The sequence below is a fragment of the Prionailurus bengalensis genome, chromosome B3 (genome assembly GCF_016509475.1).
Source record: "Prionailurus bengalensis isolate Pbe53 chromosome B3, Fcat_Pben_1.1_paternal_pri, whole genome shotgun sequence".
Lineage (NCBI taxonomy): Eukaryota > Metazoa > Chordata > Mammalia > Carnivora > Felidae > Prionailurus > Prionailurus bengalensis.
In genome coordinates, this window is record NC_057355.1 from 68,271,842 (window position 1) to 68,288,503 (window position 16,662).

Here is a 16,662-nt window from a genome sequence, read left to right on the forward strand (position 1 = left end):
ATAATCTAGGAACCTGTTCCACAACTGAGATGTATGAGTTTGTAGCCTGAAAGGGCCTCCTGAGTATCTAGCACAGTAGATGAAGAAAAGATCTACATTAAGGCAAACTATTGTGAAATATGAGAATACGATGGTCAAAGAGAATATCTGAAAAATCTTCTATAGAAAAAGTTGCACACTTTTGCAACAATGTGAACATCTTTGTACTTCTCAGGGGAAATACTGGAAGCTATAAGACAATGGAGAAGGACTATACATTTGGAAGGAAATGGTTATGCAACAGGAGATGGAAGTCAATTGCAGATGTGAGAGGCCTCTACCATTTTCTTCCCGTGGGCTATTTGTCAGAAAATTAGTAGAGGAGGTACTTTATCAAAACAAGGGAGGACCCCACAAAAGAAAAAACCTGGGGCAAACCATTGCACACAGAAGAGAGGGAAAGGGAACTCCCAGGATGATGGTGATGGTACATCCCAGTATATCAGTTGCTCGCTTCTCTAATTAGTCCAGATTGGAGAAGTCAGAATGTTGTGGAAGAAGTTTCTCTAAGAAAATGTAATGGACAGAACATGGCATATTCAAATATTTTGAGGGATAACTGGGACAGAGAATTTGGGGTTGAAGAAATGATAAGACTTTAGAAAATCAAAACAACCAACAAAAATGCTCAGATCAGGGAGAATAAAATTTTACACAAAAGAGAAATTATGGAATTCTACAAAACTAAGCTGGGAATAGGACTTACATAACACAATATACTCTCTGACTATCCATTCAACAAAAGTATGATACAGTTATTTCAGGAAGATGGTAGAATAAGAAGAGTGAAATATGTGCTGCATTGAGTTGGTAGTGATGGACGTAAATACTGAATCCTCTTCTTCCATGAAGGGAAGTTAGATTGTGCCTAATACTTGATCAGTCTTTGTGAAGATATGCCTGTGTAGATATGCACAGATCATATTTCATAGATACATGTATACATTGATCTCATGGTTTTGTGCAGTTGGACCAAATAAGTATTGGCTTAAGCATTCAATTTGTGTTGTGGTTCTTGGCTTAGCCATCTCTTAGCTGTATGAGTTGAGACATTTTAATGTCTCTACGCTTTTAAAGTGGGAGATTTTATTCAATGAACAAGCAACTATTGAGCAATTCCCATGTCCTAGAGTAGGGAGATAAAAGATACAGTCCTTGACTTGAAGTCCAACAAGGGAAGCAGACAAGGAAAATGATAGGATTTGTAAAGAATGCTAAGGAAGCACAAAGGGTGAATGCAGACTGACATTATATTAAGCACTTACTATGTGCCAGGTTATATGTCATGTAATGTTCCCAGCAACCCAGTGATACTTTCCGCAATTTTACAGTGAAGGAAATCAATACTCAGAAAGGCTAAATAATTGAACCTGTAGCTAGCTAGAAACTAGCTACAGATCAGAATTTAGGCCCAAATCTCTCATGCTCTCATGTCATTCTCTCTTTAGAAACATATGCCCAAGCCTAGATAAGAAAAATGTTGAGGTCAGAAAGAATTCCTGAGAAGGTGGTGCTGGAGATCAGAATTGATGGACTCTGGCCATGGAAAAACCCAGACACTAAATCTCTCTCTCTTGGACCAGTGTCCTATTGCTGCTCTATTTACGAAGCTTTACTTAGTAAATATTTGAGTGACTATTACATCCCATGGATCATGCTAGGTACTGAAGGGTGTAAAGGTAAAAGCACAACAGAACAAAAATAAAACAGTTCCTGCTCTGGATAAGTTTATGGTCTATTGGTGAGGATGATTATTATACAGCATGGAAAATTATATGCTGGGAGCACCTAATACAACTGTGCAGGAGATGTGGTGGAGAAGGAAGGGACCTTCCTAGGGGGCATAGCTGGACTGAGTCTGGAGGAACAAATGGAAGTCGAGAGAAGGCAGAGGAGCAAGGTCACCCATGTGCACATCATAGCGCCCTGTCAGTGTGCAGAATATTTTGGGAACTCACTGCTTGTTGTATTTATTCTGGGCCTGGAAAGTAGGTTTATGAATATCTTCAGTGATAGCAAACCCATTCTCTGAAGGGGAATTTGATATTGTGAAAAACCAAAAGTTACTGGATATTCATGGACAACAGAAGGAAACTTTCCAACTTGTATCCTGGAGAAGCAGAAGGGACCCGAATCCCAGCTCACAGTTGCCAAGAAACCCTATATGAGGCAGGTGCAAAACATTTTTCCCCCTCTTTTAAATTCAGACTCATTAAAATATGTATTTTCAGAAGCCACTAATGAAAATAAATTGGGCAATCAGGCTGGCTCACACAACTTATAGTAAAACACGAGGTGTGATTTTTTTCAAGTAATGAGGATCTTCTTACATGCTAACAAGGGGTTCTGGAGACAATTCTAAAAGAGGATTCTCAGAAATAGTTTGAGCTATGGCACCAAATTTGGAGTATATTTATATTCTCCTAGGAAAACAACTTTCATCTGTGTGCTACTCCCCAGGATCTATTTATTAACAGCAGTGTTGATCTCTTCAGTTTCATTTGATAGTTGGGCCATCTTTAAACAATGTTATTCAAAAAAATTAGTCAAAATCTCAGGAAATTCTAAAATATTAGTGTCCTCTTCCTCCGTCAAAGAACGCTACCCTCTACCTGAACCTTTCCCTGGCCCCTGCTGAACTGAATAACTGAGGCAAAACATGGGTTTCCAGGGCAAAATAGGTTCACAGGAGCCCTGGCTCTTTAATTGGGGGGCCCCCTCTTACCATTTATTTGAAATTGCTTGGTGCTAAGGGGCTGCCTTCCACAATTTGTTTACTGTATTCAGAGATAAACATGTTTGAAAGAGGCATCATAATTAGTAATACTCTTTAGATTCAACTAATCACGGAGGTATTTATGTTGACCATTACAATCAGGGCCTATTTGTTTCTTACATAATTAAAACAGATTATGAGTTTGGGATGGTTTCTGAGAAACCATCTAGCTCATTAACCTGAGAGAAGACAGGGTTAAATACTGGAGGTGTTTCCTTGGGATAGCCACATAGTCCCTGAGGGAAGGAAGGTAATGGGAATGGGTGTGACTTGAGTATAACCTTTCACCAGTGGCTTGTCATCCCTAATTTACCTGCATCTGCTCTTGCCCACCCCCTCCAGTCTAGTCTCTCCATAATGTAAATGGATTGAGCTCTAAAAAACAAACCTAATCATGTCACTTGCCTCTTTAGAAGCCCTCAAAAGCAGCACATTACTCTTAGGAAAATACCAATGTCTTTACCCTACCCTATAGAGTTCTGCCTGATGAGACCCTTGGCTGCCTCTCCAGCCATGTTGCAACCCAACTCCCTTACCCCTACTCCCATGAACCAACACTGGAGACTTCACAATTCTTGGAATGTGTTCTCTCCTACTCCAGGGTCTGTTTAGTGCTGTTCCCTGAGCTCAGAATGCTCCCTTTCCACCCCTTTCACCTGCTTTGCTATTAATATTACTGGCCTATTATATACTCACAGATGCATAGTTCAGAGCCATCCATTGGTAGCACTTATCACAATTTTAAAAGGACACATTACTATGGAGTAATTTATATACATCTCTCCTACTAGATTTTAAACCCCATGAGGTCAGGGATAATATTGTTTTACTCATTACTGTATCCCCCTGGCACACACTAGACAATGAGTAAATTTTTTAATGCTTATTTATTTATTTTGAGAGAGAGAATGAGTGGGGGAGGGGCAGAGAGAGAGGGAGAGAGAATCTCAAGTTGGCTCCGTGCTCACCAGGGAAGCCTGATGCCCACCACCCTGGGATCATGACCTGAATTGAAATCAAGGGTTGGACGCTCAACCAACTGAGCCATTCAGGCACCCTAACAATGGCTAAATCTTCATTGAGTAAGCAAATTAATGCGAGGGCCAATAATCTATGTGTGCAAAAATAAAATACTATTGGGTTGATATAAGTTGGTTGTAGCAATGTACATATATTTATATTTATATGTATACACATTTGTCAATTTTTTTAACATTTACTCTAGTAAAGAAAAAGGGTAGGAGAGAATGTAGCTAGTTAATAAAAAGTGAGCACCATGCTATTTATTGGTTCATCCATTCTTCATTTATTTTTGTTCATTCAGATGTCACAGGATAGAAAAACTTCCTTTTTATTTGAACAATTGTCACTATAAAATTTCCTGAGAAGAACAGTCTTGGTTGCAACAACAACACAAACGACTGTGGTAAATATTTAGGCTAAGAAGTGGGTCCCCTTCCCCCTGACCCTTCATACTCCACCAAGCAATGGCATAAAAATACAGTCTAGGTATATGGCTTTCTGACCATCTGACCTGTTGCAGAGAAACTAGAGAAAAAAGTGACAACTCAGCCTTTTGGTGCTCTTAGGTGATCTCTCTTGTATACTAATTGTCACCACTTGGTTATTAACCTGAATTATATGACAGACATTTTATTTTGTTTTATTTTATTTTTTAAATGTTTATTTATTTATGGGGGGAGGGGCAGAGAGAGAGAGGGAGAGAGAGAATCCCAAGCAGGCTCTGCAGTGTCAGCCCTGAGCCCGGCATGGGGCTTGATCCTGCAAACTGCGAGGTCATGACCCAAGCCAAAATCAAGAGTGGGATGCTTAATGGACTGAGCCACCCAGGTGTCCCCCATATGACAGATATTTTAAAATGGAGACTACTGCAAATGAGGGGCGCCTGGGTGGCTCAGTCGGTTAAGTGTCAGACTTCGGCTCAGGTCAGGATCTTGTGGTTCCTGGGCTCGAGCCCCTCATTTGGCTCTGTGCTGACAGCTCAGAGCCTGGAGCCTGCTTTGGATTCTGTCTTCCTCTCTCTCTGCCCCTCCCCTGCTCACACTCTGTCTGTCTGTCTCTCCCTCTCTCAAAATAAATATTAAAAAGTTAATAATAATAAAAAATAAATAAAATGGAGACTACTAACAAGTATCTGATCTGGGGAAGTCTATGCTTTTGAGTGAAATGTCTACATTATAGATAACAGGCAGCAAAACTGAAAATTATATTGTAAGCAATAACATATTTGATATACACTTTTACCTTAATAGAAGACCATCCCAGCTCTGCATGAAATAGAATAACTTAATTGTTGACTTCATGAGAGAAACAGTCATGCTGGAGAATAAAATACATAGACTGTTCTTCTTGTGCTCTGAATAAAAGATGTAATCGGATGCAATCATTTCATTAATACACACATGGCCCTGTAATGGAAATACAGAGGACCAGATGGCCAGGAGTGGACTGAGATGAAATGAGATGGGTGTTTGCAGTTTAGCAACTAACTACTTAGCCTGTACGGATTATACTAAGTAGTTACAGAACCACAGGAACACATTTTCAGAATGAAATTCTGGCTTTGTGTCTAGAAGCACCATTCCCAGCACTAGGAGAAAGCCTATTTTACTGGGCTCTCACAGAGCTATTTTGCCTAAGTAGTTGGTAGTGGGTATTATTGCACTAGTGCACAAATATGACTGCCTGTTGGAATCACCTGGAGAGTTTTTTAAAAATATATATCAATGCATTGGGCTCACCTCCAGAAATGTTGCTTTAATTAGTCTGGGATACAGGCTAGGCAATGGGATTTTCCAAAGCTCTCCAGGTGATTCTAATGTACAGTAAAGTTTAAGAACCACAGTGCTCATGTAATTCTGTATTTCCACAAGTAGGACCACTTTATAGATCAATAAAAGAGGCAAATACCTGTGTGGTGTGGTTTGAGGAAGCTCAGAACATCCCCTATCCCCAAACAGCTATTCTCTTCTTCTGTGTGGTGTTTGGAAAACTACCTAGAAAAATTCATGTCTTTGAACGAAGGCTTTCCAAGTTAAATGAGGATAATGCCTCTGAGAAGGATAATACATTAAGTGGTTATCAGTTATTAACACCCCGGTATGCTCATTTATCGGATTACTTTCCTTTATGGTGGTGGCGTAAGGGGTGGGGAGTGGTGAAGTACAACTGTAGGAGGCTCAAGGGTCACTAGGTGTGGATTCAAGATGAGTTCCAGGGATGGGAGGTATGACCAAAGGCAGTCTATAGTCAAGGTGGAATGATGATATGATAACAAAAAGAAAAATTTGGTGTGGGATTTTGTGGATCAGAGAAGACTGTGAAAGGGATCAAATGTGCAAGTCGGAGTTCATGGTCTTGACAAACCATTGGCTGACTTACCAAAATACTGCAGCAAGAGAGCTGAACACATGGTCAATAATAAGTGAGTGACAGCTTCTTTCCAGTCTCACCCCAGCTCCAGAAACAAGAGTTCTCCATACCAGACTTGGATTTGGTGCCCAAAAGTGATCAGAGGGCAGCTAGGTAGACAAGAGCTAGAAAATCACAAAAGCCTCTGGGCTGAGTAATGCCTGAGCCCCCAGAGTCTTGGCAAAAAGAGAAACTGACTGATTTTTGAAGGTCAAGATACCAGGCAACCAGGAGAATCCATGTATGGTTATGAAAGCAAGAAACAACCTTGAAAATAAGCTCCAGATCTTAAAGAAGGTTCCTTTCGGGACGAATATCAATTCCACACAATTATCTTGGCTGTAGATATGAAGCAACCAGATGAATCCAACTTTCAGCAGTATACTCTGATGTGGAAGACCTGAAGGAAGAGCACATGTGGGAACTAACATCTATTCTCCCAGTTTAACAAACCTGCCAGAGGCAGGTCCAACCCACGTTCATTTCCCCTGCAATTTCCTCATCTTTTTTATACAGCCTGGAAATTCGCTCAGCTGGAAGCCCAGCTATGTCCTGCATGGCCGGGACTCTGGCTCGACAGCGACAATGAGAGTGTGAAGAGGGGGGGTGCCCAGACTCCAGGCAGGCTCTTCTGCACTGTCGCTGAATGACTTCTGAATAGGGTTGACTTAAAAGAAATCTCTTCCTGCGGGTTTAATAAGCCCCCGCTGGGATGCTCCTGATGTGAATGGGAATCACGACTTGACATAGATGTGAAAGATTATGTGTCAGCAGGGCTGATTTGATTCTTAATGGAGTGTTAATTTATTTGCTGTGATTTCACGCATCTGCTTTGGCCACAATGTCATATTACGTTAAACCCTGAGATATCACTACACATAGGTGTATCCTCTATATACACGGTGGCTGAGGAATGGGGAATTTGTGCATATGATTTTAAAAAAGGGATATGTATACCTGGGCTGCCTGGGTGGCTCAGCTGGGGAGTCAGTCAAGATCTGACTCTTGATCTTGGCTCAGGTCATGATCTCACAGTTAGAGGGATTGAGTCCCGTGTCAGGGTGTCAGGCTCTGCACTGACAGAATGGAACCTGCTTGGGATTCTGTCTCTCGTTCTCTCTCTCTGCCCCTCCTGTGCTCTCTCTCTCTCTCTCTTTCTCAAAATTAATAAACTTTAAAAAAGGGAGATATATATATATATATATGTATATATATACATATATATATATATATTCAAAGAAGTAGCAAGCAGAAGATTTTGGATTTTCTCACTATTTGGATACATGGTCTCCTGGGGTGAGGACATGACTTGGTATTTGGAACCACTAGACTGAGGAATAGTTCTGAAGGTAATAGGCTCTGGGAAGTCCTAAGCCACACAGAAGTCACCATATTCAGGGCTACTTATAATTGTGGGTTGGAAAGCTTTACTTCTTTTTTATTTAAAGCTTATTTATTTATTTATTTTTGAGAAAGAGAGAGAGAGTGCACAAGTGAGGGAGGGGCAGAGAGAGAGAGAGGGAGGCACAGAATCTGAAGCAGGTTCCAGGCTCTGAGCTATCGGCATAGAGACTGACCCAGGGCTAAAACCCACAAACTGTAAGGTCATGACCTGAGCTCAAGTTGGATGCTTTACCAGCTGAGCCACCCAGGTGTCCCTGGACAGCTTTACTTCTGTAGGAAATATTACTCTGTAAACTTTGAACAGCAAAAACAAGTGTTTCCATAAACAGTTGGGCTGGGGCTTAAATATAGGTAAGGGAGCACAGAAGAAAGAAAGAAAAAAATCACTTTGCAGCAAAGAGGAGTAGACTTCACGTGCCACTTATGTCCTTTTAAGTCGCACAAGACAGGTTGGGTTTGCCCCCTCAGAAGACAGCTTGATGGTTTCATTAGGAAATAGATGTATGTAGGCCACTGGGGGAGATATAACTCAGTTAATCCTAACTGTTTGTGAATGAAATGTGGAGGACTTTAACACAGAGACCAATCCCAAACAGAAGGTAGTCCCTCCCGAGCCACACAAATCCCAGAGGCTACAGATGCTGGCACATCGGAATCTAGGTATCCAGGCCCAGCTCCCTGGGCTCCCTGCCTTGCTGATGCTGCAGCATAAGGCTGGCAAAGCTGAGCAGGGGTTTGGGGCCACCGTGAGTGAGAGCAGCACCAAGTGAGAGCAGGGGGCTGGAGGTTAACAAAAAATGCTTTCTGTTGAGGGGCTCAGGCTGTCCCAAGTGTGTAGGGACTTTCACTTGGCAAAAGGGACCCCCTCTCACTTTGAATGTAACCTATGGTCCCAGGGGAGCCGAGACCCACTTCTACTCGGGGAATGTGCAGCTTTCCCAGGTTGAGGGGAATAGAGAGCCAGAGAGCCACCCTGCTCCTTCAATGAACTTAAGTCTCCACAATGCAAAGACACTATGGAAAGCATCATGACCTTTAAGCATCACGCCTTCTGCTCCCCAAGAATTCACAGTCCAGTAAAGGAGGGGTCAATAGATTCACTTTCATTCTTACATGTTACACAAAGTTCCTAGCGGGTTTTCGTTTACCCAATGTTTGAAGCTGCAAAGCTAATAAGCTCACCTGGGAATCTGTGGCTGAGAAGAAAGTGAAGTTCTAAGCACATATAAGGATAAGAGTGTATCCAGGTAACCCATGTAGTAAATTGGATCAGTGTTAGTAACTCTCTATTCTCTCCTTGTATTAGTATATACACACCCTTTGCTATGTGCCTTTATAGTTTTCATCACTAAATGTGGAGACTATTTTCCTGTTCCATTAATGGAAATTACTGTTTAGTAAGACATAGCTTTGCAAAGACAATGATCCAGGTATTACTTTCCTTTAGGTGCGTATAGGTAGCTATGTCCCCATGATCCAAACCACCTTTAATTCTCTTTTCCTTCTTCAAAGTTCTTATCTTCCATCCTTTAAAATTATTTGGTCTTCTTCTCTGAGATTCTTAAATAGCACGTTCTTCATAGCATTTTCCTTACTAGTATAACTGTAGGCAATTCACCCAATTTGGGGGTCAATTTTAACACCTGTGAAACAAGGAGATGGGGTTTCCTGATTTTAGGACCCTTTCTGCCTTAATACTCACAGAAACAAAAGTTTTCAACTTTTTATTGTTATCAGGACCACTGGTGAGAATTAAATGAAAATTCAGGTACTTAAACTTTGCTTCCATAGATTTTAATTTAGCAGATTTGGGGTGGGACCCCAGCAAATAGTCTAAGGTACAACAAAAGGTTATTCTATGAGCTCCATTGTTTTTCATCCAAAACCATTACTATCATAGAGTAAAATGAGGTTTAAATAAGCATCAAACAGGGGCACTTAGGTGGCTCAGTTGGTTAAGTGTCAGACTTCAGCTCCGGTCATGATCTCATGGGTTTGTGAGTTTGAGCCCCTCACTGGGGCTTTCTGCTGTCAGCACAGAGCCTGCTTCAGATGCTCTGTCTCTCTCTCCCTCTACCCCTCCTTCTTGCACTCTCTCTGTCTCTCTAAAAAAATAAACAAACATTTAAAAAAAAGTGCAAAAGGAATGAACTTCCCAGTTGACTTAAATGATGATCTTCAATTAGAGGGGAATTGAGACAGCAAAAATCTAGCTGGATGAGATAGTGCTCTGAGGAAATTCAGAAGCGTGCAGCTCTACATAGAAACTTTCCATATTTGGGGCACCCGGGTGGCTCAGTCTGTTAAACATCCAGCTGTTGATCTCAGCTCAGTTCATGATCTCACGGTTCGTGGAATCAAGCCCTGCATCGGGCTCTGTGCTGACAGTACAGATTCCCTCTCTCCTTCTCTGTCTGCTCCTCCTCCACTCGCACTCACAAGCTCTCTCCCTCAATAAATAAATAAACTTAAAAATTAAAAAAGAAAAACAGTTCATTGTTTTCAAGGTGTGGGGATGAGAAGGTTTTTATCTAAAAACAGGCTACCAAATCTAACATAGGAGTCTTAAAATATAGGTCCTATGTATAGACATTTTTGTGTTTATATGCATGTTACATATATTCAACATGTGCTCACATGTTGAATCTATATGACAGACTAAACTGTATTTCAAAGTAATAAACTAATGATTGACACTGTAGTAATAACTTAGTGCTTGAAAATTGCATTGTATGAACATTTAAAATGTATTTCTGGCAATCTCTGGCCTTAGGACCATCATCTTTAAGGGTTTGGTAAAGCCACTTGTATAGACTATAATGATTTTGAGTTTTTTAGGACATTTGAAGATGTTAAGCAGATTTACCAGGGGACCATCTTACTCATTCACCCCTTGTCTAAGATACTTTACTGCAAAAGTGTCTGCCAAAGGAGAGAATGTAGGGAGCCAGAGCCCTTTCTCATTTTTAGTAGACTCTATTACTTCTTTGCAGTGAAAAACTGCTTCCTTGGGGTAAAGGTATCAGGCCTAGGAGAAATATCACTGATCCCTCCTACACCAAATATTGAGTTGTGTCTTAAAAGTCATCTTATACAAAAGTGCAGTGTGAGTAGACTTAAGCCCATGCCTGTTACCCTTCCTCCCAGGGCCAGGGCCACCAGCTCCCCAACCACCCTGGTTGCTTTAGAGCTGAAAGCTTATCACGGTGATTTAAGTAATACACATATGTGCTTCGATCTTTACGGATAATTAAGGCTGCAGTGTATACCTAGGATGAGTTAGCAACCTTTTTACAGCTGTATTTTCAAAAGGGTGACAACTACTTACCCATTGTGCTTTGGGTACATTTGTATGAATCACTCCCAACTACTGTGTCTCCTAATACTGACCCCTGAGCTAATTAGCAGCCTGGTGTGATGGTTTCTATTTTGTAGCAACCAATTAGGCAGTTGCTCTGGACAGAACTGACAACAAAATGTAAATTTAAAGACAGAAACCAGGGTCTGTTGGTTGAGAGGAGAAAGCCAAGGCCAGATAAGTGAAGATGGGGTGAGATTGTGAACGGGTTTTGTTTCCGGTAGTAGAATACTGGGCCTCCTTAAATTCAGATTCAGACCAAGGTACCCCATTAGCAAATAAATAAATAAACAGGCACATAAATATATATACACATAAGCAAACAAGCAAATAGATAATTTTAAAAAATAGCGGAGCATTTGTGTTTGTGCTGGGAGAAGCGAGACTATAAGTCATGGCCACCCACCTGCTCTCGGGAGGCACTTCCTAGGTATAGACTTGTGCCCAGACCCCTTCCTCAGAAGCAGCTTCACATCTGCCTTTAAGCTTCAGCCTAAACGGACTCTCATCAAGCCTTCCTCACCCCAGCATCTGACCCACGGAGGCACCGAATCGCAGGCTCCCTCTCAGCCACTCAATCCTCTCCAAGGGAGATTTAAAAGTGTCCTACTGTCGTTCTCACTCCCCTCCCCCCAACTAGCATCTCCATTTAGAGAGGGAATTTCCGTTATCGCCCCAAAGACAAAGAGCAAAAAGGTGAGGGACGCACGTAGAGAAGCCACACGACCGACTCGCGTCCGTTCCCACTCACCCACGCGTCTGCTCCCGGCTCCCCCTCCTCTCGCCGGGGACTGGCGGTCAGGTGAGGATACCTGTGCGCCTAGAGAAGCCCCGAGGGGCACTGCGATCCTTCCTCCCGAAGTCACCCCACTCCCTGCGGGGACCCCAGGACTCTTGCCCCCCTCTCCCGGTGCGCGCGTCCCCTGCCCCTCGGGCTCCGGCGCGCAGCGACAGCCACACGCCGCGCTCGGCTCCCCTCCGCCGACCTGGCGTGACGCAGGCAGAGACTACTTAAGGGCGGATTAGAGGCGGCGGCCGCGGATTCCCGAGCCCGTCAGCCAGCTCCGCGCGCTGCGCCCAGGCCTCACAGGAGGCAGCACAGGGGCGCCCGGTGCCTGCAGAAGTGCCTGGCGCGGGGGGTGGTGCCCGGACCTTTCCCTGGCCCCCAACCCAGGGGGTGAGACCTCTCTCGGGCCGCCAAGAGCTTACGGACCTGCACGCTGCCACCCCCGCCCCGCCCCTCTCCCGGGCATCCGTGGGCTCCAGACCTGATCCCCGGACGGCGCGGGAGGTTAGTGCCCGCTCTCCCAACCGCGCCAGCTGCCCCATCAGTCGGGGTGCGCTACGATTTCTTTCCTCATTTCCCTCTTTTAAGTGCAATAAAAGGGAGAGGGGATTCCTGGATTTTTTTTTTTATTTGTTTGCTTCCTTAATTGGGGGGCAAGCGCTCCCAGTTGGGAGGTGCGGCCCAGGGAGGGGCCAGGAGCGGGAACGTGCCCGGTGCTGCCCAGTCTTTGTCTGCTGCCTCCGGATGCACAGCGATGGGGGAATGGACCATCTTGGAGAGGCTGCTGGAAGCCGCGGTGCAGCAGCACTCCACTATGATCGGGAGGTAAGGGCGCCGAGCCGACTGTCAGCGGGCCCCGTCGGGCGACCCCCGGGAGTCCCTTCTCACGTCCAGACCGAGCCCCAACAGCCCCCAGCCCATCCACTGCCCCTTCCCATCGTCCTCGGCCCGTGTGCCTGTGCCCCCGGTAATTGTGCACCCGATGCTGATGCCCGGTGATGTCCCCTTCCCCCAGCCGCTCCTGATCAGCTCTCCATCCCTTCCCCCTGAAGCACCACTGGGGGGTTGACTCTTCTCCCATTAGAAAAAGAGTTGTTGGCTCAGTCGTGGTACCCCCACCACTCTCTGGAGTCAGAGCCAATCTCCATCCGGTTCCCTAAATAGAATCTACAAGGAAGGCAGGATTGTGTTTGGACAGAGAAGGGCAAATGGGGAGATGGATCTGCTCTTTGGAACAGATGTATCTTTTCCCAAGAAATACTTATCAAGCTAAACTGATTTGGCTGTTAAAACTTACAGTATCAGACACCCACACTCCCAATTGATATTTTGTGTCATCATATGTATATATATATTCATATGTATATACACTATAAAAAGCCGTGTATATATGTGGATATACATTCACAGCTGTCTGTTTATATAAGACATTAAGTTCAGTATTTATACTGAGGGTAAATTAAATATCCACTTGAAATAATTACATGCACACTCTGTGTGTAGACTTTGAAACAGGTACTCTCTGTTCACGTATTCCATGTGCATTTGCCATATCCAGAGTGAAGGTGTGTTTTTTGCCTCTGTGCATTCCATGTAGCAGATGAAATCTATTTGTTGCAAATACACCGTGCCCAATACATGGAGATATATATATATATATATATATATATATATATATATATATATATATATGTATGTATTTGAGATCCTTGTAATATGAAGTGTTCTCAGTCTACCAGCAACCAGCAGAAAGGGAAGAGCCAAAAAAGATTTCCTAGTTTCCCAGGTCAGAACCACCAGGGATGGACAGCTCTTCAGTCAAAGGCCTGGCAAACACCAACCAGAGCAGGGAAAGGAGGAGCAGGGGTTTCCTAAGTCAGTGACTCAACCCTTGAGAATCTCTCTCCCTCCCTCTTCCCCTGCTCAGGATCCTGTTGACTGTGGTGGTGATCTTCCGGATCCTCATTGTGGCCATTGTGGGGGAGACGGTGTACGATGATGAGCAGACCATGTTTGTGTGCAACACCCTGCAGCCCGGCTGTAACCAGGCCTGCTATGACCGCGCCTTCCCCATCTCCCACATTCGTTACTGGGTCTTCCAGATCATAATGGTGTGTACCCCGAGTCTCTGCTTCATCACCTACTCTGTGCATCAGTCTGCCAAACAGCGAGAACGCCGCTACTCTACTGTCTTCCTAACCCTGGACAGGGAGCCCCCTGAGTCCATGGGGGGTCCTGGAGGAACTGGGGGTGGAGGCAGTGGTGGTGGCAAACGAGATGATAAGAAGTTGCAAAATGCCATTGTTAATGGGGTGCTGCAGAACACAGAAAATACCAGCAAGGAGACAGAGCCAGATTGTTTAGAGGTTAAGGAGCTGACCCCACACCCATCAGGGCTGCGCACTGCTGCACGATCCAAGCTCCGAAGGCAGGAAGGCATCTCCCGCTTCTACATTATCCAAGTGGTGTTCAGAAATGCCCTGGAGATTGGGTTTCTGGTAGGCCAATACTTTCTCTATGGCTTCAGTGTCCCAGGGTTGTATGAGTGTGACCGCTACCCCTGCATCAAGGAGGTGGAATGTTATGTGTCCCGGCCTACTGAGAAGACTGTCTTTTTAGTGTTCATGTTTGCTGTGAGTGGCATCTGTGTTGTGCTCAACCTGGCTGAACTCAACCACCTGGGATGGCGCAAGATCAAGTTGGCCGTGCGAGGGGCCCAGGCCAAGAGGAAGTCAGTCTATGAGATCCGCAACAAGGACCTGCCCCGGGTCAGTGTTCCCAATTTTGGCAGGACGCAGTCCAGTGACTCTGCCTATGTGTGAAGGGGCAGCTTCACACATAGGGCCTGGGGAATGAAATCTGCCCCAAGGCAGATGACTACTCAGAGAGAGTGGCTGTATCTGCCCTCATTTGCCATTGAGCTATAGGACAAGACTAGTTAAGAGAAGACCCTGCATCAATGGGAGAGGAGAGAAAGTAGAGCCATTACCACAGGTCACACCATTGGTTCCTACAGAGACCACTGCGCAGAGTGATGAGATGGATGAGTCGGACTTCTTTGGGCCTTTTCGTTGATGGCCCAGTCTGATCCTGCCAACAGTGTGCTTGCACAGGTACCAAGTAGGACTTAGCTCCACTGAGCTCAATATCCTGGTGAATGGCATTAACAAATACTTCATCGGTCCAAAATTTGTGACCTATCTCAACACGTCCCTTCATCCTGGGCTGCAGGACAAACATCCTTGAGGCATCTTTCGTGTACCTCCCCATCAGCATGCTCCTCTCCTTCAACCCAGGATAGCATGCCAGCTTTTTTCTGAATCTAGCCTTACAGTAGACCTAATATGGTTTATCTGCAAGCTAGAGGGAATTACATGGGGTGCTTTTTGGAGACTGGCCATGGCAGAGGTTCGCATTCAAGCCCCATCTGACAAGCCCTTAGTCATTATGAAAACCTTAGGAATGTCTCAGTATTTCCAATTTTCTAACTCAAACTGCACTGGTGCTGTTTATTAGGGGCAGGGTTTGGGTGGGAGGGAGGGAATTGCAATATGCAAGTATAAAACTTCTGTGAGATGGTCGTTGCACTGTTAGGCATGTGGCTATGAGCTTTGGGATATTTCTGCCTTCCGGCTTGTGGACTTTGGCTAGCATTAAAAATATTTTGTTGTTGTTGTTGATATCAAGGGTGTCTACTTGAGCCACAGAATTTCTAACTGGTGTATTCCATTCATTTTCTTATACTTCATTTTGCCATGGTTTGAATTTACCTGTGTGCTCACACCAGAGACCTTAATCAGCCCATGTCAATCCCAATTTATTATTTTATCAGTTATTTTTGAAACACACACTTAATCACTAGCTTAAGAAACCTGGAAACACTATTGGCTAACATGTGTTTACGGATGTGTATTTGAGACATATACCAAAGGTTCAAAAACCTGTTTCTTTGGACTGTGAATATGTTTCCTTCTCTTTGCTCTTATATATTTAAGTGCCATATTATACCTTTTACATCCACTGTGTATTTAGTTAAAGCACTGGCTGAGAATAATATTTGAATAATTGCTTTGTGAAGCCCCCAATTTCCTTTGCATTATCATTTATGATTTTTGATTTAGGTATGGACATGGTGTAACACACAACTGAGGATTTGTTTAAAATAAAGTTCTTGCCTTTTTTTTTCGTAAATTGGGGAAGAATCTTTATTTTTCTATTTTGATTGGGGTTCTATTTATTTATATGTATGTTCGAAAGTGTTTTGTTTCATGTTCGAAAGAGCACAACATTGGGGGCAGGAACTGAAAAATGGATGACCAATAAAGTCCAATCAGCCGCTAACGGATGAGAAGAGGCTGGTACATTTTGGAATGCTGAGAAGACTGTGATGAAGTATTCAAATAGTAGGATTTACTAACTACTTTCCATTTTAGCCCAAGATTTCTCTGCTTGTCTAAGGATATTTCTTGGAATAAAATGCCAACACTATATCATATTGGGTCAATTCCACGAGTTAAATATTTTTCCTTTCTGCCATACTTTTCTGCCATGGACTGTCACATCTAGCAGGTGTGCTGTGCTCCCCATCATCTCTTTAAGGCCTGATGTATAAAATGATGCTAACCCACGTTACCTGGGTCGCTCAGTCGGTTAAGTGTCAGACTCTTGATCTTAGCTCAGGTCTTGATCTCAGAGTTGTAAGTTAAAGCCCCACACTGGGCTGCATGCTAGGTATGGAGCCCACTTAAGAAATAATACAATTAAAAAATAAGAGAAATAAAAATAAAATGATGCTAACCCAATAGTCAAACAGAACTCTCCAGAGCACCACTGTCCAATACAACTTTGTGTAATGATGGAAATTTC

General features: G+C 43.7%; 1 protein-coding gene across 1 annotated transcript; it reads left to right on the forward strand.

Moving 5' to 3' along the window:
* The first annotated feature begins 11,873 nt into the window (after positions 1–11,873).
* Positions 11,874–15,313, forward strand: GJD2 (gap junction protein delta 2). Its single transcript, XM_043555718.1, has 2 exons — positions 11,874–12,621; positions 13,724–15,313. Exons 1-2 carry the CDS (start codon positions 12,551–12,553, stop codon positions 14,616–14,618), a joined length of 966 nt encoding a protein of 321 aa, XP_043411653.1. The 5' UTR covers positions 11,874–12,550; the 3' UTR covers positions 14,619–15,313.
* Positions 15,314–16,662: the final 1,349 nt, after the last annotated feature.